We start from the raw sequence: 24721 nt of genomic DNA on the forward strand, positions 1-24721 counted from the left end.
AATACCAGAAAGATATTTACCTGTGTTTTATTGACTATATTAAGGCATTCGACTGTGTGGATCATAACAAATTATGGATAACATTTCGGAGAACGGGAATTCCAGAACACTTAATTGTGCTCATAAGGAACTTTTACATGGATCAAGAGGCAGTTGTTCAGACAGAACAAGGGGATACTGCATGGTTTGAAGTCAGGAAAGGTGTGCGTTAGGGTTTTGTTTTCACCATAACTATTCAATCTGTATGCTGAACAAATAATCTGAGAAGCTGTACTATATGAAGAAGAACGAAGCATCAGGATTGGAGGAAGACTCATTAACAACCTGCGTTGTGCAGATGACACAACCTTGCTTGCTGAAAGTGAAGAGGATTTGGGGCACTTACTGATGAAGATCAAAGACCACAGCCTTAAGTATGAATCACACCTTGTCACGGATTAAATTATGTCCCCCCAAAAATGTGTGTATCAACTTGTTTAGGCCATGTGTGGTTGTCCTCCATTTTGTGATTGTAATTTTATGTTGAGAGGATTAGGGTGGGATTGTAACACCACCCTTACTCAGGTCACCTCCCTGAGCCAAGGTAAAGGGAATTTCCCTGGGGTGTGGCCTGCACCACCTTTTATCTCTCAGGAGATAAAAGGAAAGGGAAGCAAACAGAGAGTTGGGGACCTCATACCACCAAGAAAGCAGCACAAGGAGCAGAGCGTGTCCTTTGGAAATGGGGTCCCTGCATCTGAGAAGCTCCTCAACCAGAGGAAGTTTGACAAAGATTTTCCTCCAGAGCTGACAGAGAGAGAAAGCCTTCCCTTGGAGCTGATGCCCTGAATTTGGACTTGTAATCTACTAGACTGTGAGAGAATAAATTTCTCTTTGTTAAAGCCATCCACTTGTGGTATTTCTATTAAAGCAGCACTAAATAACTAAGAAAGCTGGGCAGTGAATAAAGAAGACTGAAGAAGAATTGATGCCTTTGAATTGTGGTGTTGATGAAGAATATTGAGTATACCATGGACTTCCAAAAGGATGAGCAAATCTGTCTTGGAAGGAGTACAACCAGAATGCTCCTTAGAAGCAAGGGTGGTGAGACTGTCTCATGTACTTTGGACACGTTATCAGGAGGCATCAGTCCCTGAAGAAGGCTATCATGCTTGGTATAGTACAGGTTCATCAAAAAGGAGGAAGGCCCTTAAAGAGATAGATTGACACAGTGGCTACAACAATGGGCTCAAGCATAACAAGGATTTTGGGGATGGCGTAGGACTGGGCAGTGTTTCCTTCTGTTGTAGATGGGGTTGCTATGAGTTGGGATCAACTCAATGGCACCTAACAACAACTTTGGTGAAGGGTAAGACAGTACACAGTACTGTGGAAGCCAGCACAACTTGTCCAAAGCAGAATCATGGAAGTTTCATAGACACATTCAAATTCCTGGAGGGACCAAATTACTGGGCTGAGGGCTGCGGGGACCATGGTCTCCGGGAACATCTAGTTCAACTGGCATAATATAGTTTATAAAGAAAATAGTCTACATGCTGTTTTGTGAGTAGTGTTTGGAGTCTTAAAAGCCTGTGAGCAGCCGTCTAAGATACTCCACTGGTCTCACCCCATCAGGAGCAAGGGAGAATGAAGAAAACCAAAGACACAAGGGACAGATTAGTCCAAATCACTAATGGACCACAACTACCACAGCCTCCACCAGACTGAGTCCAGCACAACTGGAAATACCACAACTGGATGGTGCCTGGATACCACCCCTGACTGCTCTGACAGGGATCACAATAGATGGTCCCAGAAAGAGCTGAAGAAAAATGTAGAACAAAATTCTAACTCACAAAAAAAGATCAGACTTACGGGCCTGACAGAGACAGGAGAAACCCCGAGAGTACAGCCCCCAGACACCCTTTTAGCTCAGTAACGAAGGCACTCCTGAGGTTCACCCTTCAGCCAAAGATTTGACGAGCCCATAAAACAAAACCACACTAAAGAGGCACACCAGCCCAGGGCAAGGACTAGAAAGCAGGAGGGGACAGGAAATCTGGTAATAGGGAACCCACGGTCGAGAAGGGAGAGTGTTGAAAAAAAGGGGAAAAAAAAACAGACCTTCAAACAAGTTCATTCAAGTTTGATCCCTTGCTGAGAATTTGCTTTTCTATCCCACTTATACTGAATCAAAATCTACACTTTAACAAAATCTCCAGATGATTCTTATAGATCCCCAGGTGATTCTACATATACATAAAAATCACCCAGGGGTCTTATTTACATGTAGATTCAGATTCAGTATATCTGGTATAGAAGTACAAATTCTCAGCAGAGGCTTAAACTGGAAGGAACCAGTTCAAAGCCCTGAAGAAAAGGCTTGAAGCCTGTTTAATAATTTAAAAGCTGCATGTGCAGCAAGTGAAGGTGATTGTATAAAGAATTTGTTGTGAGTAGGGGTGTAAATTTGCCCTCACTTTGAAACGGTTGAACCAACCCCTTTTTTTTTAGGGGTTGGTTCAACCATTTCAAAGTGAGGGCAAATTTACATAACATTAAAGGGCAAGTATGAGTTGTCCATAAATCAGACGTTTGTAACCTGGGGGCTTACTGTATATGTGTTGAATAAATTAATGGCTGAATAAATTCAATAAACACTTATTTTATCCATACCATGTATAACAAAACAAACCAGTTGCTACTGAGTGGACTCTAACTCATGGTGATCCCATCTGTGTGAGAATAGAACTGTGCTCCACAGGATTTTCAATGGCTGATTTTTTAGAAGTAGATTACTAAGCTTTTCTTCTGAGGCACCTCTGGGTAGGCTTAAATCTTCCACCTTTTGGTTAGCAGCTGAGCATAATAACTGTTTGTGCTACCCAGGGGCTCCTAGATACCATGTATATAGATGAACCTGTTAATAGCAACAAATGCTCTCTATAAAAAGTATAGTTTGGTGTTTTCTACCTTGTCTCATGGACTTTTTGAAATGAGTAAAGAATGTCACATGAAAATCCACATAATTGTCTTCATCAGTGGCTGGCAAAGCATGGTCCCTGAAACTTTAGCATCAACATCACCTAGGAATTTGTGAGAAATGCATATACTTGGGCCCCACCTCAGACCTATTAAATCAGAAATTCTGTATCTTCACAAGTCTTCAGGTGAGTCTGATGTATGCTCAAGTTTGAGACCCATTGATCTACATGATAATTTCATTAAATTAGAAATGGCAGTTGAGCATTTCAGGTATTCCTTTTTCATATTAAAGATTTTAAGTTCCCATGGATAAATAAGTTTTAAATATCCTCGCCTTGATAAATGGTAAGTGAGTCTTCTTCCTAATGACCCTCACACCTGTTCTTCACTTTCATACCCATGATTCTCCCACTGCAGGTCCTCATAACTCATACCTGAGTTATGGCAATAGCCTTCTAACTAGTCTCTCCGCTATAGTGTCACCCTCTTCAATGCATTCTTCGTGCTGCTTCTAGTTTAATCTTCATACAGGTTTGGGATTGGATGAAAACTAAAATGTCAACTACCTAAAACATTGATTTTTATCATGTAACTCTCTTCATTGTTGTTGTTAGGTGTTGTTAATTTTTTCCTCAAAGTGACAAACATGTGACAGAATACAACTGACTCATAGGGTTTTCTAGTCTGTAATCTTTAAGAAAGTAGATCACTAGGTCTTTCCTCTACAGAACTGCTGGGTGGGTTCAAACCGTCAACCTTTCAGTTAGCAGCCAAGTGCTTAACTGTTGCACCACCAGGGCTCTTAACTCTCTTCACTAATACCTCTAAAGTATTCCCCCAAATAATGTTGGTTTCCTCTTTTGGAATGCCATCACCTGAGTACCTGAACTCTATGTAGACCACAACTATTCTACAACACCTGTCTGCCCTCTCGCATCCATAACCAATATTCTAAGAGCAATGAGAGCTATTTCTTCTTATGTGATTTTGTTATACAACATTATATTGTTAGCATCTTTCCATATACACTTATCATGTCCTTCCAACTCTAAACTTAACTGTGAGACTCTTAAAGGATAGGGTAATTATCACACATCTCTAGATCCATTTAAAGTGACCAGCACTATGCCTGAATATCGATCATAGAGGCTCTATGGAAATAAGTTGATTATTAAACTTCTCTTCTTGGGAGAAGAATCATTGAGCCACAAATATTTGTTTTCTGTCTTTGAAAGCCTCACAACAAAATGGTTGAAGAAACATTAAATTTCTTTCTGATAGCTTAGCACCTTTGTTAGTTTAGTTATTCTTTTATTGGTTAAATATATGCTGTTCTAAATGGACGATATGCATTTGCGATTACAGCGCTTACTGTGATTGTATTTGTTCAGATCAGGGCTTTGAACCAGTTCATTCCAGTTCAATCCCCTGCTGAGAATTTGCAATTTCACCCCAAATTTACTGAATCAGAATCTACATTTTAACAAGATCCTCATGTGATTCTTATGTATACATAAGAACACATTATAGAGAAGATACAGTGTACTGTATGTATACATAAGGTACAGTATATTGAATCAGAATCTACGTTTTAACAAGACCCCCAGGTGATTCTTATGTGTACTGTATTCTTATGTACGCATAAGGATCACCTGAGGGGACTTGTTAAAATGTAGATTCTGATTCAGTATACCGTATCTGGGGTGGAACTGCAAATTCTCAGCAGCTGCTCAAACTAGAATAAACCGGTTCAAAGGCCTAGTTTGGACTGAGTTGTCCAATTTTTCTTCTCTTCTTATAGCAAAAACCGATGGACTTATTAGACTCAGCTATACTACTTCTTTTAATTTTTTTTATGTTTCAGCTATTTTATCTGCCTTTGGATGATCTCTTCCTTGCTGATGTTTGCTGTGACTGGGTAAAAAAAAGTTACTAATCCATTTTCTTGAATATAAAATGAAATTTTTAAATAAATTTCTATTTCTAAAATAGAGATGCATCTTACAACTGATGTCAATTTAATGTAGTTTTTTTTTTTTTCCTATTTCCCCAAAGGTTATTTTTATACCAAAAGTTTACTTCATAATAGAGGAAATAAGATATTTCCCTATACTGTTTCTCTTCATCATACATCCAGTTGGCCTTTTCCTGCCCTCCTGCAGCCTTCTTTTTCTCATATTGCAGGCATGGCTTTTTAAACATGAAAAATGTACATTAGTCGATCTGGCTTGTATTAAGGAAGTCCTCAATTCTGGAATGATTCATTGCATAAGTTTGAACTAAAAGGAGCCACATGCTCAGAGCTAACATTCCCGTCATTAAAAAATAAAAACTTTGCAGCTGTTTACTTTCAGCTTAAATTGAAATTCTGCTTACACTAGGCAGATTTTTGCTAGCATCTTCAGTGCCTCTCTCTGAGCCCATTTCTGTGGTTCATGAATCACAGCTCACGAAGCCGAGTGCAGTGAGCAGAACTTCATGCTGCGTGACCCTTTCTCCATGTGCTACTGCTCCTTTTCCCTCCCACCTTCCTGTCTTTTAAAATTTATTACATTTTCTTTCTTTGCAGCTCAGAGGAACACAGGCTTTTTTCTGTAAGCCAGTTTCTTTATGATCACTCGAAATTTGGATGTAGCACACAGCAGCCAAGGTCATTGTAATACAGTTTCCAGGATTCATTGGGAGGTCTAGGCTGAGCCTGAGCACTTCAGCGCATCCATACTGACTGTTAGTGGTCTCTTTCTTCTCAACTTTGGCTTTTCCCCTGGTTCTATAGGTCTTCTTTGGGTTCCTCATTAGTCGTCCTGAGCTGCCACAACCACTAGTAACCATGGGATGAAAAGTAAACAAGCCTCCTTGTGTGTCTAAATGAGGTGATAGTGTAAGAAAAGTTTCCAAATTAAATTCACATAAACTTAACTTCTGGCTCTCATTAGAGTCATCAATTAAATCACACTCTCTGAAAGTGAAGTCCAAGCATCTCTGTTTCAGATCTTTCTGGGTAATTTCTAATGTACATTCAGGGTTAAGAAGCTCTGACATGCTATCAGGACGCAGATCTTTCTATTAGACTGGTGATCAAGCTACCATCCCATCTTTTGTATCTGAATAAGCCTAACCAGATAATAAATCTAATTCTTACTGCCTTATGAGTCTCTCATTTAAATTCTGTTTGCAAGATACATACATATATATATAAAACCTGAGAAGTTAAAATGATGAATTTTAGCTAATTCTTTAGAAAGCAAGGGAAGAATCTAGTGCAATAGGGAACAATGCCATTATATCAGGGTTTGGGAAGGAATGGATCTTCACTGTGAGCTTTGAGTGATACATTGAGAAAAGGGCACACACTTTCATTGGAACTAGCGGCAATATGACATGATTCACAGTATAAATGAATTCATTGTGTAGTGAAGTGCCTTATGAGGAAATTTCACAACATTTCACATTTGGAATTCACCCTCGGCATCTTTTCTGCCTGAATTTAGACCACTGAAAGGATTCATTACAATCTAATTAAATTAAAACATAAAAAGAAAAACACACTTACATTTGCCAAAATCATTTTTCAAGCTGTGCTCTTGCACTTATAAGAATCTTCCTGAATACTATAAGTTAAATGGCTGAAACATTAATTTGGTCTCATGTTGATTCTTTTGGTCACCAGGCACAACATTGTACTAGTAACAGGACATAGAAAATACTACCTTCATGAACTATACAACCAAAAAAAAAACCCAAACCTGTTGCTATCAAGTCAATTCCAACTCATAGCGAACCTATAGGACAGAGCAGAACTGCCCTATAGGGTTTCCAAGGAGCAACTGGTGGGCTCAAACTGCTAACCTTTTGGTTAGCAGCCAAGCTCTTAACCACTGCACCACCAGGGCGCCTCATGAACTATAGTGATTTTCAAATGTGACTAAATAAAAACAATCCCAAACAAGCATCACACATACACACACATACACAAAAAATCCTTTCTTTAAATTCAAAAGTAAATATTTTTGACATTCAGTTGCCATAACTCAATTTAATTAAAGAAGAATATACCTGATAATACGGTATAAAAATAAGAAGCTTTTCTTATGGTAGCTACTGTTTTGTAAACTCCTTCAGTATTCCCCATAACTTTTAGCACAGTCTTGGTAATGAAAAGACACTCAATAAAATAATTTTCCACTTGACACAAACATTCTGCCGTCAGTCATGAAGTAACAGAGAAGGTAAACCCTGGTCTAATACCTATTTACCTCAGTTTCATTCTTAGGAAGTATGTCAATAAATATATGAAAGAATTTAGAGAATTCAAACAATTCAGTAACAGATTATTAAGCAATCATTATTCACAAACACTGTGCATAATAGACAATCAAAACATACAGATAAAGAATAAATGTAAGACATAACTTCTGTCTTCTCTATGAACTAGCACCCTGATTGGGGGAGACAAAAACATATAGGTACCAGGTTCTGCATGTATAAAATTAAGGGTTCTGGAATTCCCATTCTTTACAACGTTATTCATAATTTGTTATGATTCACACAGTCAAATGCTTTTGCATAGTCAATAAAACACAGGTTAAAAAATCTTTCTGGTATTCTCTGCTTTTAGCCAAGATCCATCTGACATCAGTAATGATATCCCTTGTTTCACATCCTCTTCTGAATACAGCTTGAATTTCTGAGTTCCCTGTCAATGCACCACTGCAACAATTTTTGAATGATCTTTGGCAAAACTTTACATGCATGTGATACTAATAACATTGTTCAATAATTTCCACATTCTGTTGGATCAACCCTTCTCTGCAATAGGCATGAACATGGATCTTTTCCAGTTAGTTGGCCAAATTTCTTGACATAGACGAGTGAGCACTTTCAGCGCTGAGTGCATTTGTTGAAGCATCTCAATTGGAATTCCATCAATTCCTGGATCCTTGCTTTTCGCCAATGTCTTCAGCGCAGCTTGGGTTTTATCCCAAAATACCATTAGTTCTTGATCATATACTACTTCTCAAAATGGTACAATGGCTTTGTGTATTTCTTCCATATTCTTTTGATGCTTCATTCGTCATTTAATACTTTCCCTGAAGAATCCTTCAGTATTGGAACTTGAGCCTTGAATTTTTTCTTCAGTTTTTCCAGCTTGAAAAATGTTGAGTGTGTCCTTCCCTTTTGGTTTAATTATAATACTTTACTTTGTCTTCTTAGAGCTGCCTTTTGAAATCTTCTGTTCAGCTCTTCTGCTTCATCATTTCTTCCTTTCGCTTTAGCTACTGTACATTCAAGAGCAACTTCTGACAACTTCCAATTTTCCTGAATTCGTAGTTCATACATTCCACATTCCGATTATTAATGGATGTTTGCAGCCGTTTCTTCTCCTTTCGAGTCGTGCCACATCAGCAAAAGAAGGTCCTGAAAGCTTGACTCCATCCACATTATTAAGGTTGACTCTACTTTGAGGAGGCAGCTTTTCCCCAGGCATATTTTGAGTGGACTCATCTTCCAGCACTATATCGGACAGTGTTTTGGTGCTATCCTAAGGTTTTCACTGGCTAATTTTTTTTCAGGAGTAGATCCCCAGGTCCTTCTTTCTAGCCTGTCTTAGTCTGGACCCTGAGTGGTATAAACAGTCAATGTGCTCTGCTACTAACTGAAAAATTGAAGGTTTGAGTTCTCTCAGAGGTATCTTGTAAAAAAGGCTTGGTGATGTACTTCTGAAAATCAGCCACAGTTTTACTCTAATATCCATGGGGTCACCATATGTCAGAGTGTACTGCACAGCAATTGGTTCATCAGCCCCACCCATTCCAGATTGAATCCAAGTTTTAAATCATATAGAGCTCTATTTAAAACAGCAACAGTAGACAAACACTGAAATTTTAGTAAATTTTTAGTAGTTTTGGAAGCTTTCTATCTAGTGATTAATTCCTGTCAAGAACTTGGTTATTTTCATAAACAATTGAATGGGACATAAAACATCACCTCTGCTGCTGCCATGTTAAAGAAAGAGAAAACTGCATCACTAAGAATTGAGACGTTAACACTTACCAGTATAATCCTGGGGACAGACACAAGTGTATCTTCCTATCTCATTGAGGCACACAGCCTCGTTCTTGCAGGGATTTGAAACACATTCATTCACTTCCAAGTCACAGTGGCTGCCTTGATAACCAGGGACACAGAAGCAGGAATAGCCATTGATTCCATCCTGGCACACGGCCCCATTGTGGCAAGGGCTGGAAGCACACTCATCATGATCCATCTCACAGAAGCTTCCGGCATACCCAGAAGGACAGATGCAGACGGGGTGAACAGGATCGTGATGGCAAATACCTCCGTGTTGGCAGAAGTTTGTGCCACAGGCACCATTGGCAGTTTCACAGGTCACCCCACTATAGCCAGGAGGGCATTTGCACAGAAAGCCCCTTTCTCCTGCGGCGTTCACACAGGAGGCATTTTGCTGACAGGGTTTAGAGAAGCAAGGATCTTCTAGGTTGTCACAGTCTTTGTCCAAATTGCTGGCTGTGTCCGAACAATGGCAATTGTTGTCTTTTGAAAAATCAGCACATGTAGAACTGTTTGGGCAAGAAATTGAGAGGCACCTGGTGTCATTTTTATTGCAAAAGGAATCTACAAGAAAATAAAAATATTAAGATTAAGTTTACACATAGCTGAGCATAAAATTATAGAGCTTCATTCTGCCCACCCCTCATGCCAGCTGAAATTAACTCTTTGATCAAATACATAGCTGGCTACATTCTATGGATAAGTTCTAACTCTTCATTCTTCAAACCTTTTGACAGAGCTGCTAAGAACAAGCAAAAACCGATTGTTCAAGTTCCTTTCTTTTTCTCCATATTCCTTTTCTCAGGTATTTATGCATTAAGCAATGGAGTGAATTGAAGCAGCTGTTTAAGGATCCTTTACACTCAGAGTTTTGTGTTTCGCATCTTGTCATGGGGGCTTGAGGAAATGCTTGGAGATGAGTTACTAAATTGTCTTGAATATGTTGTCTAAATGAAAAATATTTAAATTCAGCCTATAATTTGGTATATGGTAGGTTTAGCAACACTTATCATTTTATGTTCTAAAAAGAAAAACTTAGAAAAATAAAAAAACTAGACGATACCTACTATTGACTGAAGGTCTATTTTTCTGCACCAAGCATGGCAGGCATTTTACATATATTGTTTTTAATCCTCGCGGCAAAATAATATTATTACCTCAACTTACAGATAACAAATAAAGTCCTACTGTGAGGAAATAGATGTAAATATTGTGAGCTTCCATTGCTCTGAAGCATGTCTGTTCTAAGAATACATTTTTTCTTTATTGTATTCACTTTATTGTAATTATTGTACTTTAGATGAAGGTTTATAGAACACACTAGCTTCTCGTTAAACAATTAGTACACATATTGTTTTGTGACATTGGTTACCAACCCCAAGACATGTCATCACTCCCCCTTCTTGACCTTGGGATCCCTGTTGCCAGCTTTCCTGTCCCCTCTTGCCTTCTAGTCTTTGCCCCTGGGCTAGTGTACCCCTTTAGTCTCATTTTGTCTTATGGGCCAGTCCAATTCTCAGCTGAAGGGCGAACCCCAAAGGGAGACTTCATTACTGAGCTGAAAGAGTGTCCAGGGCCCATAATCTCGGGTTTTTTGCAGTCTCTGTCAGACCAGTAAGTCAAGTCTTTTTTGTGTGTTAGAATTTTGTTCTACATTTTTCTCTAGCTCCATCCAGGACCCTCCACTGTGATCCCCACCAGAGCAGTAGGCAGTGGCAGCCGGGCGTCATCCAGCCATACCAGACTCAGTCCAGTGGAGGCTGTGGCAGTCGTGGTCCACTACTCTCCTGGAACAATCCTTCCCCCATGTCCCTAGTTTTCTTCATTTTTGAAATTCTATTTAGAATAATAATATGCAGGAAATCAATAATTCAATAATATTTTTCAAATTTCTTGAACGCTTGAAAGTTGTTCCAAATATACACATTGTAATTACAGCATTGTTGTTGTCTGAATCTTGTACATTGAGAAGCTTTATAATTTGGCAACTCAATTATATCAGTGCACAAAATGCTGCCCTTAGCATGCAGACTCATCTAGCATCAGCCCCATATTGTTACTTGCTTTCTAACACCATTGCTCACAAACATAATAGTGGGTAATGGTACAGACTCATAGTGAGAAAGTTTGCTAAATGGAGAGTTTGCTCTTAAGACATGAGACGCAAATCAGCAACTGGCAAAAGAAAGTAACATGAAAACTTTGAGAAACATGTAACGACGCATCTTTCTCCTCTCTTAAAATGGCATGGCAATCAATAGTGTGATGAGAAGATACTGACAAGAAATGACTGACTGGTTCATCATACAGGAGGGAGAATAACGTCACAATTATCCTCTCTGGAGTCTATTTGGCAGCCAACGATTTTCTTTGAGTACCTGCCATGTAGAAAGTCAATACATGCTTATGCATTACCAGGAGGGCTGGTCTGAAAGCACACCTTTTCTACTGCCTATGGGAAAATAGTTAATGCATCCTTTTCCTTCAGATTTTTTTTCAGATAGTTTACATATAAAGGGCCCTGGTGGCAAAGTGGTTAAAAGTTCCGCTGCTAACCAAAAGACCAGCTGTTTGAGTCCACCAGCTGCTCCCTAGGAAACCCTATGGGGCAGTTCTACTCTGTCCTATAGTGTCGCTATGAGTCGGAATCGACTCACTGGCAGCGGGTTTGGTTTACATATAAAATGCCACTCTTTAATTATTAAATAAATATTTATTGAGCACTTACTGTGTGTAAAACACATGTTAAGAGCTGGAGAGCAAAGGAAAACAAAACAAGTTTCTACTATCAGAGCTTGAATCCAGAGTAGGGACCTGTTAGGATAAGGTGACAGACATTTATAGAAATACCCCTGCTGTGTACTGTTCATTGAGTTAATCCTGACTCATCGTGAGTGACTCGGTGAACTGCCCCATAGGGTTTCCTAGGGAGCAGATCCTTATGGCAGCAGATCGTCAGATCTTTTCTCCCACAGAGCCGTGGGTGGGTTCAAACCTGTGACTTTTCAGTTAGCAGCTGAGTGCTTAGCTGTTGCGCCACCGGATTTCACCTCAACACTTCCTGAAAGAAAATTTCTGGTATGTTAACTCCTATTCTAAATCCTTACTATTTTGTTGTCTATGTAACTTTTCTTTTCTTTTCTTTTTTTTACTATCTGAAATTCTTTTTTTGCGTGTACATTTTCTTTGTCTATTTTCTGTCTTCTTAGAATGTTAGTATCATGGAAGAAGGGTGGGGGCTCGTCTCCCTGTAGTTCCTGGCCTAGAACAGTGCCTGCCACAAAGCAGCTGCTCAACACATACCTATTGAAAGAAGGAAAAAAAAAATCTCATAACAGAAATATGCAAGGATGCTGTAGGAGCATAGGGGATGGGGACGCCTCACTGAAGAAGAGATACTGTAGACATCTCTAAAAATTAATTCAAATGAAGAAAAGGTATTATCAGAAGAAGAAATTATAGAAGCAGGAGAGGTATTGTCATTCTCTGTGAGTCATAAAAAGTGTGGGGCAGGGTACGAGAAGGAAAACATGAAGAGATGTTTACAGTTCAAACATTCAGTGGCATTTAAGTTCTAATGTCCAAGCTGATAAATTACAATCAAATAATGCAAATGCCGTCACCCACTCCTAGGGTATGTTCTGAATTTCTGTGTTTTTTGTTACTGTTGTTGTTAGTGGTGGTAGTGATGGTCTTTCTTTCCTTTAAAAGCCAAACATCATTATTTGAGCCATGAATTGAAGCATTAGTGTGGAAAGGGAGTGAAGGACATTAGCTTTTATATCCAAGGTCCTTCTAGTGCAATTTTTAAGTACAATTCTAGCAACGATTATGTAAAATTATTTTTTCATTTGCATTTTACAGCTGGAAAACTAAGGCTTATAAGGGCCAAGTCATTTGCCTGTGGTCATACCAGGATGGTATTTGAGCCTCAGGTCTGATTCCAAAGTCTATTTTCACTGAATCATCCTAGATGTTAGGATATGTACAGCAGTGTGGAGAAAGATGAAGCCAAAAGAGTGGGCAGAACTTCCTACTTAACCCTGGTGGTCTTCACACACATTTACTTTAGCTCCCTTCCAAGATCCAGTTAAAGACAGAAAAGAAATGGCAAATAAGCACATTCAAAGTGCTCAACAGCATTTGTCATTAGGGAAACAGAAATGAAAAACACAGCTGTCATTACACATCCACTAAACCCAGTGCTGTCGAGTCCACTAGAATGGCTAAAATGCCAAAATCGACCATACCAAGTGTTGACAAGAATGTGGAGAAAATGAAACTTTTATTTGTGCCCCCTCACTCCGTTATTCCTCATCAGCCTTGCCTGTGTGTTATCAATTGTATCAGTCTTTTCAAAGAAGAAGCTTTGTAGAATTTCTCTGTAATACTTGTGTTTTCTTTCATAGATTTCTGTTTTTACTTTTTATTTCCTTAATTTTACTAAAAAAAAAACTTAGTTGCTAGTGTTTCTTTCTAATTTATAAATTTGAGACCAAACATTTCCCTCTAAGCATGCTTTACTGTTTCCTGCAATTTTTTTTTGTAATTTTTATTGCGCTTTAAGAGAAAGTTTAAAAAATCAAGTCAGTCTCTCACACAAAAACCCATATATACCTTGCTAAAAAAAAATTGCTACACACTCTCAATTACTCTCACCCTAATTAGACAGCCCGCTCTCTCTCTCCACTCTCTCTTTTCGTGTCCATTTTGCCAGCTTCTAACCCCCTCCACCCTCTCATCTCTCCTCCAGGTAGGAGATGCCAACATAGTCTCAAGTGTCCACCTGATCCAAGAAGCTCACTCCTCACCAGCATCCCTCTCCAACCCATTGTCCAGTCCAATCCATGCCTGAAGAGTTGGCTTCTGGAATAGTTCCTGTCCTGGGCCAACAGAAGGTCTGGGGGCCATGACCACTGGGGTCCTTCTAGTCTCAGACCATTAAGTCTGGTCTTTTTACAGGAATTTGGGGTCTGCGTCCCACTGCTCTCCTGCTCCCTCAGGGGTTCTCTATTGTGTTCCCTGTCAGGGCTGTCATCGGTTGTAGTCGGGCATCATCTGGTTCTTCTGGTCTCAGGATGATGTAGTCGCTGGTTCATGTGGCCCTTTCTGTCTCTTGGGCTCATAATCGCCTTGTGTCCTTGGTGTTCTTTGCTCTCCTTTGATCCGGGTGGGTTGAGACCAGTTGATACATCTTAGATGGCTGCTTGCTAGTGTTTAAGACCCCAGCCGCCACTCTTCAAAGTGGGATGCAGAATGTTTTCTTAATAGATTTTATTATGCCAATTGACTTAGATGTCCCCTGAAACCGTGTTCCCCACACACCTGCCCCTGCTATGCTGGCCTTCAAAGCATTCAGTTTATTCAGGAAACTTCTTTACTCTTGGTTTAGTCCAGTTGTGCTGACCTCCCCTGTATTTTGTGCTGTCTTTCCCTTCACCTAAAATAGTTCTTATCTACTATCTAATTTTATTTATTTATTTTTTTTGTACTATCTAATTAGTGTGTGCCCCCCTCCCACACTCCCTCCCTCCCCCTCTCATAACCACGAAAGAATGTTTTCTTCTCAGTTTAAACTATTTCTCAAGTTCTTATAATAGTGGTCTTATGCAATATTTGTCCTTTTGCAACTGACTAATTTCACTCAGCATAATGCCTTCCAGTTTCCTCCATGTTATGAAATGTTTCACAGATTACTCACTGTTCTTTATCGATGCGTAGTATTCCATTGTGTGAATATACCATAATTTATTTATCCATTCGTCTGTTGATGGGCACCTTGGTTGCTTCCATCTTTTTGCTATTGTAAACACTGCTGCAATAAACATGGGTGTGCATATATCTGTTCGTGTAAAGGCTCTTATTTCTCTAGGGTATATTCCAAGGAGTGGGATTGCTGGATCGTATGGTAGTTCTATTTCTAGCTTTTGAAAAAAAAAAAAGAAGGAAGAGCCAAATCGATTTCCAAAGTGGTTGTACCATTTTACATTCCCACCAGCAGTGTATAAGTGTTCCGATATCCCTACAGCCTCTCCAACATTTATTATTTTGTGTTTTTTGGATTAATGCCAGCCTCGTTGGAGTGAGATAAAATCTCATTGTAGTTTTGATCTGCATTTCTCTAATGGCTAATGATCGTGAACATATCCTCACATAACTGCTAGCTACCTGTATGTCTTCTTTAGTGAAGCGTCTATTCATATCTTTTGCTCATTTTTTAATTGGGTTGTCTTTTTTCAGTTGAGTTTTTGCAGTATCATGTAGATTTTAGAGATCAGGCGCTGATCAGAAATGTCATAACTAAAAACTTTTTCCCAGTCTGTAGGTAGTCTTTTTACCCTTTTGGTGACGTCTTTGGATGAGCATAGGTGTTTGATTTTTAGGAGCTCCCAGTCACCTGCTTTTTCTTCTACATTCTTTATAATGTTTTGTATACTGTTTATGCCATGTATTAGGGCTCCTAATGTCCCTATTTTTTCTTCCATGATCTTTATCGTTTTAGATTTTATATTTTGGTCTTTGATCCATTTTGAATTGGTTTTTGTGCATGGAGTGAGGTATGGGTCTTGTTTCATTTTTTTGCAGATGGATATCCAGTTATGCCAGCACCATTTGTTAAAAAGACTATCTTTTCGCCATTTAACTGTTTTGGGGCCTTTGTCAAATATCAACTGCTCATAATGGGATGGATTTATGTCTGGATTCTCAGTTTTCTTCCATTGGTCCATGTATCTGTTGTTGTACCAGTACCAGGCTGTTTTGACTACTGTGGCTGTATAGTAGGTTCTAAAATCAGGTAAGGCCTCCCACTTTGTTCTTCTTTTTCACTAATGCCTTATTTATCTGGGGCTTCTTTCCCTCCCATGTGAAATTGGTGATTTGTTTCTCCATCTCCTTAAAGAATGTCCTTGGGATTTTGATCGGAATTGCATGAAATGTATAGATCGCTTTTGGTAGAAGAGACATTTTTATAATGTTAAGTTTTCCTATCCATGAGCAAGGTATGTTTTTCCACTTATGTAAGTCTCTTTTGGTTTCTTGCAGAAGTGTACTGTAGTTTTCTTTGTATGAGTCTTTTACATGTCTGGTAAGATTCATTCCTAAGTATTTTACATTCTGGGGGCTACTGTAAATGGCATTGATTTGGTGATTTCCACTTCGATGTTTTTTTTGTTGGTGCAGAGGAATCCAACGGATTTTTATATGTTTATCTTGTATCCCGATACTCTGCTGAACTCTTCCATCAGTTTCAGTAGTTTTCTGGAGGATTACTTAGGGTTTTCTGTGTATAAGATCATGTCATCTGCAAATAGAGGTACTTTTACTTCTTCCTTGCCATTCTGGATGCCCTTTATTTCTTTATCTAGCCTAATTGCTCTGGCTAGGACTTCCAGCACAATGTTGAATAAGAGTGGTGATAAAGGGCATCCTTGTCTGGTTCCCGATCTCAATGGGAATGTTCTCAGGCTCTCTCCATTTAGGGTGATGTTGGCTGTTGCCTTTGTATAAATGCCCTTTATTATGTTGAGAAATTTTTGTTCTATTCCTATTTTGTTGAGAGTTTTTATCATGAATGAGTGTTGAACTTTGTCAAATGCCATTTTCTGCATCAATTGATGAAATCATGTGATTCTTGTCTTTTATTTTATTTATGTGGTGGATTACATTAATTGTTTTCCTAGTGTTGAACCATCCCTGCATACCTGGTATGAATCCCACTTGGTCATAGTGAATTATTTTTTTGATATGTTGTTGAATTCTATTGGTTAGAATTTTGTTGAGGATTTTTGCATCTATGTTCATGAGGGATATAGGTCAGTAATTTTCTTTTCTTGTGGTGTCTTTACCTGGTTTTGGTATCAGGGATATGGGGGCTTCATAGAATGAGTTTGGTAGTATTCTGTCCTTTTCTATGCTCTGAAATGCCTTTAGTAGTAGTGGTGTTAACTCTTCTCTGAAAGTTTGGTAGAACTCTGCAGTGAAGCCACCCTGGGGCAGGGTTTTTTGTTGTTGTTGGGAGTTTTTTGATTACCTTTTCAATCTCTTCTTTTGTTATGGGTCTATTTAGTTGTTCTACCTCTGTTTGTGTTAGTTTAGGTAGGTAGTGTGTTTCTGGGAACTCATCCATTTCTTCTAGGTTTTCAAATTTGTTTGAGTAGAGTTTTTCATAGTAATCTGATACGATTCTTTTAATTTCAGTTGTGTCTGTTGTAATATCACCCATCTCATTTCTTATTCAGGTTATTTGCTTCCTCTCCTGTTTTTCTTTTGTCAGTTTGGCCAGTGGTTTATCAACTTTGTTGATTTTTTCAAAAAACCAGCTTTTGGTCTTGTTAAATCTTTCAATTGCTTTTCTGTTTTCTATTTCATTTAGTTCAGCTCTAATTTTTATTATTTGTTTTCTTCTGGTGCCTGTGGGTTTCTTTTGTTGCTCTCTTTCTATTTGTTCAAGTTGTAGGGACAATTCTTTGATTTTGGCCCTTTCTGCTTTTTGGATGTGTGCATTTATTGATATAAATTGGCCTCTGAGCACCTCTTTTGCTGTGTCCCAAAGGTTCTGATAGGAAGTGTTTTCATTCTCATTGGATTCTCTGAATTTCTTTATTCCATCCTCAATATCTTCTATAATCCAGTCTTTTTTGAGCAGGGTATTGTTCAGTTTCCAAGTGTTTGATTTCTTTCCCCTGCTTTTCCTGTTATTGATTTCCACTTTTATGGCCTTATGGTCAGAGAAGATGCTTTGTAATATTTCAATGTTTTGGGTTCTGCTAAGGCTTGCTTTATGACCTAATATGTGGTCTATTCTAGAGAATGTTCCATGTGCACTAGAAAAGAAGGTATACTTGGCTGCTTTTGGGTAGAGTGTTCCGTATGAGGTCAAGTTGGTTGATTGCGGCATTTAGATCTTCTGTGTCTTTATTGAGCTTCTTTCTGGATGCCCCGTCCTTCTCCGAAAGTGGTGTGTTGAAGTCTCCTACTATTATTGTGGAGCTGTCTATCTCACTTTTCAATGCCAATAGAGTTTGTTTTATGTATCTTGCAGCCCTGTCATTGGGTGCATAAATATATTTAATATGGTTATATCTTCTTTGTGTATTGTCCCTTTAATCATTGTGTACTGTCCTTCCTTATCCTTTCTGATGGATTTAACTTTAAAGTCTATTTTGTCAGAAATTAATATTGCCACTCCTGCTCTTTTTTGATTGTTGTTTGCTTAATATATATTTTTTTCCATCCTTTGAGTTTTAGTTTGTTTGTGTCTCTGAGTCTGAGGCGTGTCTCTTGTAGGCAGCATGTAGATGGATTGTGTTTTTTTATGCATCCTGCCACTCTCTGTCTCTTTATTGGTGCATTTAGTCCATTTACATTCAGGGTAATTATGGATAGGTATGAGTTTAGTGCTATCATTTTGATGTCTTTTTGTGTGTGTCGACAGTTTCTTTTTCCCATTTGATTTTATGTGCTGAGTAGATTTTCTTTATATATTGTCGTTTCCTCATATTTGTTGTCGTTGATTTTATTTCTGGTGAGTCTGTATTTTTCCCTTGTATTTCATTTTGATGAATAGGATAGTTTGTCTCCCTTGTGGTTACCTTATTATTTACCCCAATTTTTCTAAATTTAAAACTAACTTTTATTTCTTTGTATCACTGTATCTTCCTCTCCATGTGGAAGGTGTATGATTACATTTCTTAGTCCCTCTTTATTATTTTAATATTGTCTTATATAATAAGATCGCCATTACCCTGCATTGGGCTTTTTTTTTTAAATCTTGCTTTGCTTTTTTGGATTTCCCTGTCTGGGTTGACTTCTGGTTGCTCTGCCCAGTGTTCTAGTCTTGGGTTGACACCTGATATTATTGATTTTCTAACCAAAGAGCTCCCTTTAGTATTTCTTGTAATTTGGGTTTGGCTTTTACAAATTTCCTCAACTTGTGTTTATCTGGAAATGTCTTAATTTCACCTTCATATTTAAGAGACAGTTTCAATGGATATATGATTCTTGGCTGGCAATTTTTTTCCTTCAGTTTTTTAAATATGTCATCCCATTTCCTTCTTGCCTGCATGGTTTCTGCCGAGTAGTCTGAGTTTATTCTTATTGGCTCTCCTTTGTAGGTGACTTTTCTTTTATCCCTCATTGCTATTATAATTGTCTCTTTTTCTTTGGTTTTGGCAAGCTTGATTATAATATGTCTTGGTGACTTTCTTTTAAGATCTACCTTATGTGGAGTTCGATGAGCATCTTGGATAGATATCTTCTCATCTGTCACAATATCAGGGAAGTTTTCTGTCAACAAATCCTCAACAATTTTCTCTGTGTTTTCTGTTATCCCGCCTTGTTCTGGTACTCCAATCACTCTTAGGTTATTTCTCTTGATACAGTCCCACATAATTCTTAAGGTTTCTTCATTTTTTTAATTCTTTTATCTGATTTTTCTTCAAATATATTAGTGCCAAGTGATTTATCTTCGAGTTCAGAAATTCTAGCTTCTACTTGCTCAGTTCTGCTCCTCTGACTTTCTATTGAGTTGTGTAATTCTGTAATTTTATTGTTAATCTTCTAAATTTCTGATTGCTGTCTGTCTATGGATTTTTCCAGCTTATTAAGCTTTTCATTGTGTTCCTGAATAATCTTTCTAATTTCTTCAGTTGCTTTATCTGTGTGTTCCTTGGCTTGTTCTGCATAGTGCCTCATTTCCTTCCTGATGTCTTGAAGGGTTCTATATATTAAACTTTTGTATTCTGCAACTGGTAATTCCAGGAATGCACTTCCATCTAGAAGACCCCTGGTGTCTTTGTTTTGAGAGCCTGAGGTGATCACGGTCTGTTTCTTTATGTGCCTTGATATTGACTGTTGTCTCCGAGCCATCTATAAGTTTTTGTATTAGATTATGCTTGCTTACTGTGTTGTAGCTGCTTGCTTTGTTTTGTTTTGGTATACCCCTATGGGTTGCTTGAGTGAGCTAGCTTGATTATTTTCACCTTTGGAGCTCTGGTGTCCTGTCCCCAGCTGGCTAGAGCTGTTATAAGGTATATTAGTCTAGGAGTCCATTCAGTTTTCTTGTATGAATTCAGCTCAGGTTTCCAAGTAGCTGATCATCAAGTGTGTGGTACAGGCTCTGTCCTACAGTCTTAGAGGGGCAGGGGTGATTGGCATATATACTGGTATCTGATTGTAGCAGGGGGTCACGCTCTGAACATGGCAGGGGGCTGAGAACCGACCCCCAAGTATCTCTGAGGAAAACGCATCTCTGTTCCCTAGAGCATGCTGGTGGGTGGGTTCTGCAGAGGGACCATGGGCACCCAATTTTTTGGTTGTAAGGACTGGGAGGTACCAGTTATCTTTGGACCCCTGTTGTGGGTGGCTGTGTGACCTGAGTGGAGCTACCAGTCCTTAGGTCCCTGATGTGGGTAGGTGAGGACCTTGTTTAATAGGCAAAGGAATGTCAAACATCAAACACCCACCTCTCCACCGCACAGCTGAAATGGTTGGGGTTTGCCAACAAGGGCCTATTTAAGGGAAAGGTGCTCAAGGTCCACAGATGGTTTAGGCCTGGACAGGAGCCGCTTCGGTCCTGGGCTCCCCCTGTTAATGGAGCTAGCAAATTATCTCCCCGCCCCCAATTGCAAATTTTTTCTTTCCCAAGGCCAGGAGGATGGCTCTAGGTGCTCACCAGGGTCTATCTCATGCCCAGGGATTCAGCCACTGAAGCCAGCTTGGGGGTGGGGGCGCGGTAAAATACAGACAAGTACTTAGCTTTTGCTGAGAGCACCGTTCTCCTCAGGTTCCGGGGGTGTGAGTAGGCTGTGTGGCTGTCTGCCTCTCTCTGAGGAAACTGCAGTCGAACAGTAGTACCGGTCCGCCCCTGCTGTTGCTGCTCTGGGAATGGTGCCTGAGGGCTCCCCACTATTCAGGTCCAGTAACTCCTCTCCACTTATGAACAGCCTCTTCCTCCCCCCGCCCCTCAGTTTGTTGTCTAAGCTTGCCTTTGATGCTCAGGGCTCCCAGCTTGTCACAAATATACTCGTTTCACTTGTTTTTTGGGGTCTTTGTCGTAAAGAGGGCTTGCCGGAAGCATCTGTCTACTCGGCCATCCTGGCTCCGCCTCCCTGCAATGTTTTTCATTATCATTCAAATAAAAATACTTCCTATTTTTATTGTAAATTCTTTTTTGAACCCTTGAAAGTCTATGCAAATTATTAGATCATGGTTATTAATTGTGTTGGTACAGGTCTTCATAGTACTGCTCATTCTTGCTACTATTTGTCTCAATTACTGAATGCGCTGTGTTAAAATTTCCCAGAGTGATTATGAATGCTTTATTTCTCCTTTTAGTTCTGACAATTTTTGCTTTTATGTTCTGAAGTTAGATTATTATGTGCATAGAAATTTATAATGGTTGCATTTTCCTTCTGGTTTAAACCAAAACCAAAACCAGAAACAAACCCATTGCTGTCGAGTCGATGCCGAGTCATTGCGACCCTTTAGGACAGATAGAACTGTCCCATAGAGTTTCCAAGGCTGCAAATCTTTTTACGGAACCAGACTGCCATATATTTCTCCCACGGAGTGGCTGGTGGGTTCAAACCATCAATCTTTCAGTTAGCAGCCAGGGGCTTTAACCACTGCACCACCATGGCTCTCCTGGTTTAACCCTCGAATATTCAAAAAATATCCTTTTTTTTATCTTTAATAATGCACCACGCTTAAAAAGTCTATTTTTTACTGTTTGTTATGAATTGAATTGTGTCCCCCAAAAATATCTGTCAACTTGGCTAGGTCTTGATTCCCAGTGTTGTATGATTGTCTACCATTTTGTCATCTGATGTGATTCATAGGGAATGTGTTGTAATTCCTATCACTGTGATGTAATGAGATGGATTAGTGGCAGTTGTACTGATGAGATCTACAAGATTAGATAGCATCTTAAGCCAATCTCTTTCGAGATATAAAGGGGAGAAGCAAGCAGAGAGACATGGGGACCTCATACCACCAAGAAAGCAGTACCAGGAGCAGAGCGTGTCCTTTGGACCTGAGGTTCCTGTGCTGAGATGCTCCCAGACCAAGGGAAGACTGATGCATACAAGGACCCTCCTTTACAGCCGACAGAGAGAGAAAGCCTTCCCCTGAAGCCAGCGCCCTGAATTCGGACTTCTGGCCCACTGGACTACGAGAAAATAAACTTCTCTTTGTTTGTGGTGTTTCTGTCATAGCAGTGCTAGGTGTCTAAAACACTGCTGTTATGATTATTGCTATATCTCTTACATCACCAGTGGAAATGCATAATTGTGTAGCCACTTTGGAAAACAATGTTTTATAAATTTAAACATACACTTACCATACGAAAAACAAAAAACAAACCCAGAGAAGTTGGAACGGGTAAAAATGGAGGAAATGCGGAAAAGCTGTAGTGTTGTTTCCCTTATAACTCTGGAAGTATTTGACTTTAAAGTATTACTGAATAAATTTGATTAGAAGTATTTTTTAAAACCAAAATAGGCAGATTTGTAATCTGGTCATGCAACTCCCTCACCCCCAACCACTTTATTTACATGCACCCTTTGAATTATGCTTTCAGTACTGGTCCCAGACAAGGTCATTTGTCAACCACATCCTCTTACTGGGTCTCCTCTGGAGTGGACGGTGTCATTGCCATCACTGGCTTTACTCGCTGCGTGGGTTTATGGGTGTGACGGGCAAGATGCTAACAGGCCCACTTAGGAACACAGCCATGACCTGAGCATTATTAACTGATTTTTCAGCTGACCTTGCCAGTCAAAGACAACCACCTGTCTAAGGGAAAATTCTATTGCTCAGACATGTAAAGGAACTACAATTTACTGCAGTATTTAAAAAAAACAATTAAATAATCAACTAAAGAATAAAAGCAGACAAGGCATGGGTCAACGACATAATTATCATGAAGTAAAGATTATGATTTTTCTAGTTTTGTGCATCTGAGTTCCAAAAATCTGCCATATATGTTGTTGTAATTGTACCTGGCACATTGTGTGTATGCTCAGTAAACAATAAAATAATTTTCATAGTGATAATACCTTTAGAACAAGACTTAAATGGACACACACCAAAAAACCTTATAGGACTATTTAGAAATTATAACTGGAATTTAGTTCCCAGGAAAATAACTGTATTTTGTTCCCAGCATTCATATGAGATTTAGGTGCAAGGCAGGGAATTTTACCGGATATGGAATATAATTGATATTTTCAACCTATGTATGCAGTCTGCTAAATTGTTTCATTGCAGTAAAGTTTGCCATCTATTGGCTATTATTAGAAGTTCTAGAATAATGAGTCTCAGGTTTTTGCTTTATTTTGTAAGTGCTGTAGAACTCTTTCAATGAAACTGTCATGAGTAATTCTAACACGCAAAATTACAAAATTGGATGACGCACCTGCTCAGGATGAAGCAGGAAAAGGGCCCTTGCAACCAAGTCAGCCTGGCCTCCTGCCTTTCCTGGAGGCAGCATCAAGGAGCCCTAAGGTGTAAGAAAAGTTATTTGAAAACCTCAGTGGCACGAACGCTTTGTGCCAGACTGCTATAAAAATGGTGTGGCAGAGGCATCTGACCTCCTCCTCTAAATTCTCAAGGAGGAAGAAGAATCATTATCAGCATCTACAGCCCAAGGCTGATTCCTATGGCACCAACAGTCCACCTCACGGCACTCTCTACTTCTCAGCTGGGTTCGAAAATTCGTTGCAATGGCCACATAGAACTCACAAACAGTACTTACAGTTACAGGGTTTATGAGGAAGTAACAGGTTACAATTTAGGATACAGTTCTTCGATCAGGATGGCCTCGTCTCAGCTGTGCCTGCGGGAAGGTTTCTATCTGGACTTCGGCCCCTCAGTCCCTCTGCCCGGCCTCTTCCCTGCTCAGGCAAGTGTTAGAAAGTTCTTTAGCTCCACCAGTAAGTACATGGAGGTACCCCACTTCGCCAGTAAGCCTCAGCTCTAAGGCACTCAGCTTTCTTGCTTCGCGGGTCAGCAAGCCTAGCTCTATCAAGTGCTCAGAGGTACCCCCACTCTGCCAGGAAGCCTCTTACCCGAAAGCACTCAGCTCTCTCCCTCCTTGGGTCAGCACACCCACTGTAACCACTTTGCTCCACGGGCCAGGAAGTCCACTGGAACATCTTGTGCTGGTCTCCTGGTTCTGCTGCAGCCATTTCTCTGTTGCTGCTTCTCCCCATCTCTTGCCATCTCCAGTGTTACAGCTCTCTTTCTCTCTGTCTCCTGGGTCTAGGAGGTTCTCAGCACAGGGATCCTGGGTCCAAAGGACACACTCCACACCTAGCTCTTCCTTCTTGGTGGTAGAGAGGCCCCCTTTTTTCCACCTCTAGGATGGCTCATTTTAAGCCTAGCAGGATGGCAAAACTGATCAATCCCCTTATCAGGGTTCCACATATTTCCTTTGCATAGTCTCATCCCTACGAGAGTACTATGCACCTTACTTGCATTATTAGCAAGCTGTCAATTTCCTTAGGGGGCCACAAGAACCTAATTTTCATAGTTTCACCCAGTCATTTGGAGCCCTGTGGTGCAGTGGTTAAGCACTTGGCTGCTAACCAAAAGGTCAGCAGTTCAAATTCACCAGCCCCTCCTTGGAAACCCTATGGGGCAGTTCTATTCTGTCTTACAGGGTCTCTATGAGTTGGAATTGAAT

The 24721-nt window shown here is 39.6% G+C and overlaps 1 protein-coding gene across 1 annotated transcript in view; it reads right to left on the bottom strand.

Annotated features, from left to right (window-relative positions):
- The window catches only part of CRB1 (crumbs cell polarity complex component 1), a 285021-nt gene that overhangs the window by 187185 nt on the left and 73115 nt on the right, over positions 1-24721 (bottom strand). Inside the window, 1 exon segment of the mRNA XM_064272996.1 lies at positions 9019-9600. Within this exon segment, the coding sequence (XP_064129066.1) occupies positions 9019-9600 (582 nt within the window).

Source organism: Loxodonta africana, chromosome 20, assembly GCF_030014295.1.
Source record: "Loxodonta africana isolate mLoxAfr1 chromosome 20, mLoxAfr1.hap2, whole genome shotgun sequence".
Lineage (NCBI taxonomy): Eukaryota > Metazoa > Chordata > Mammalia > Proboscidea > Elephantidae > Loxodonta > Loxodonta africana.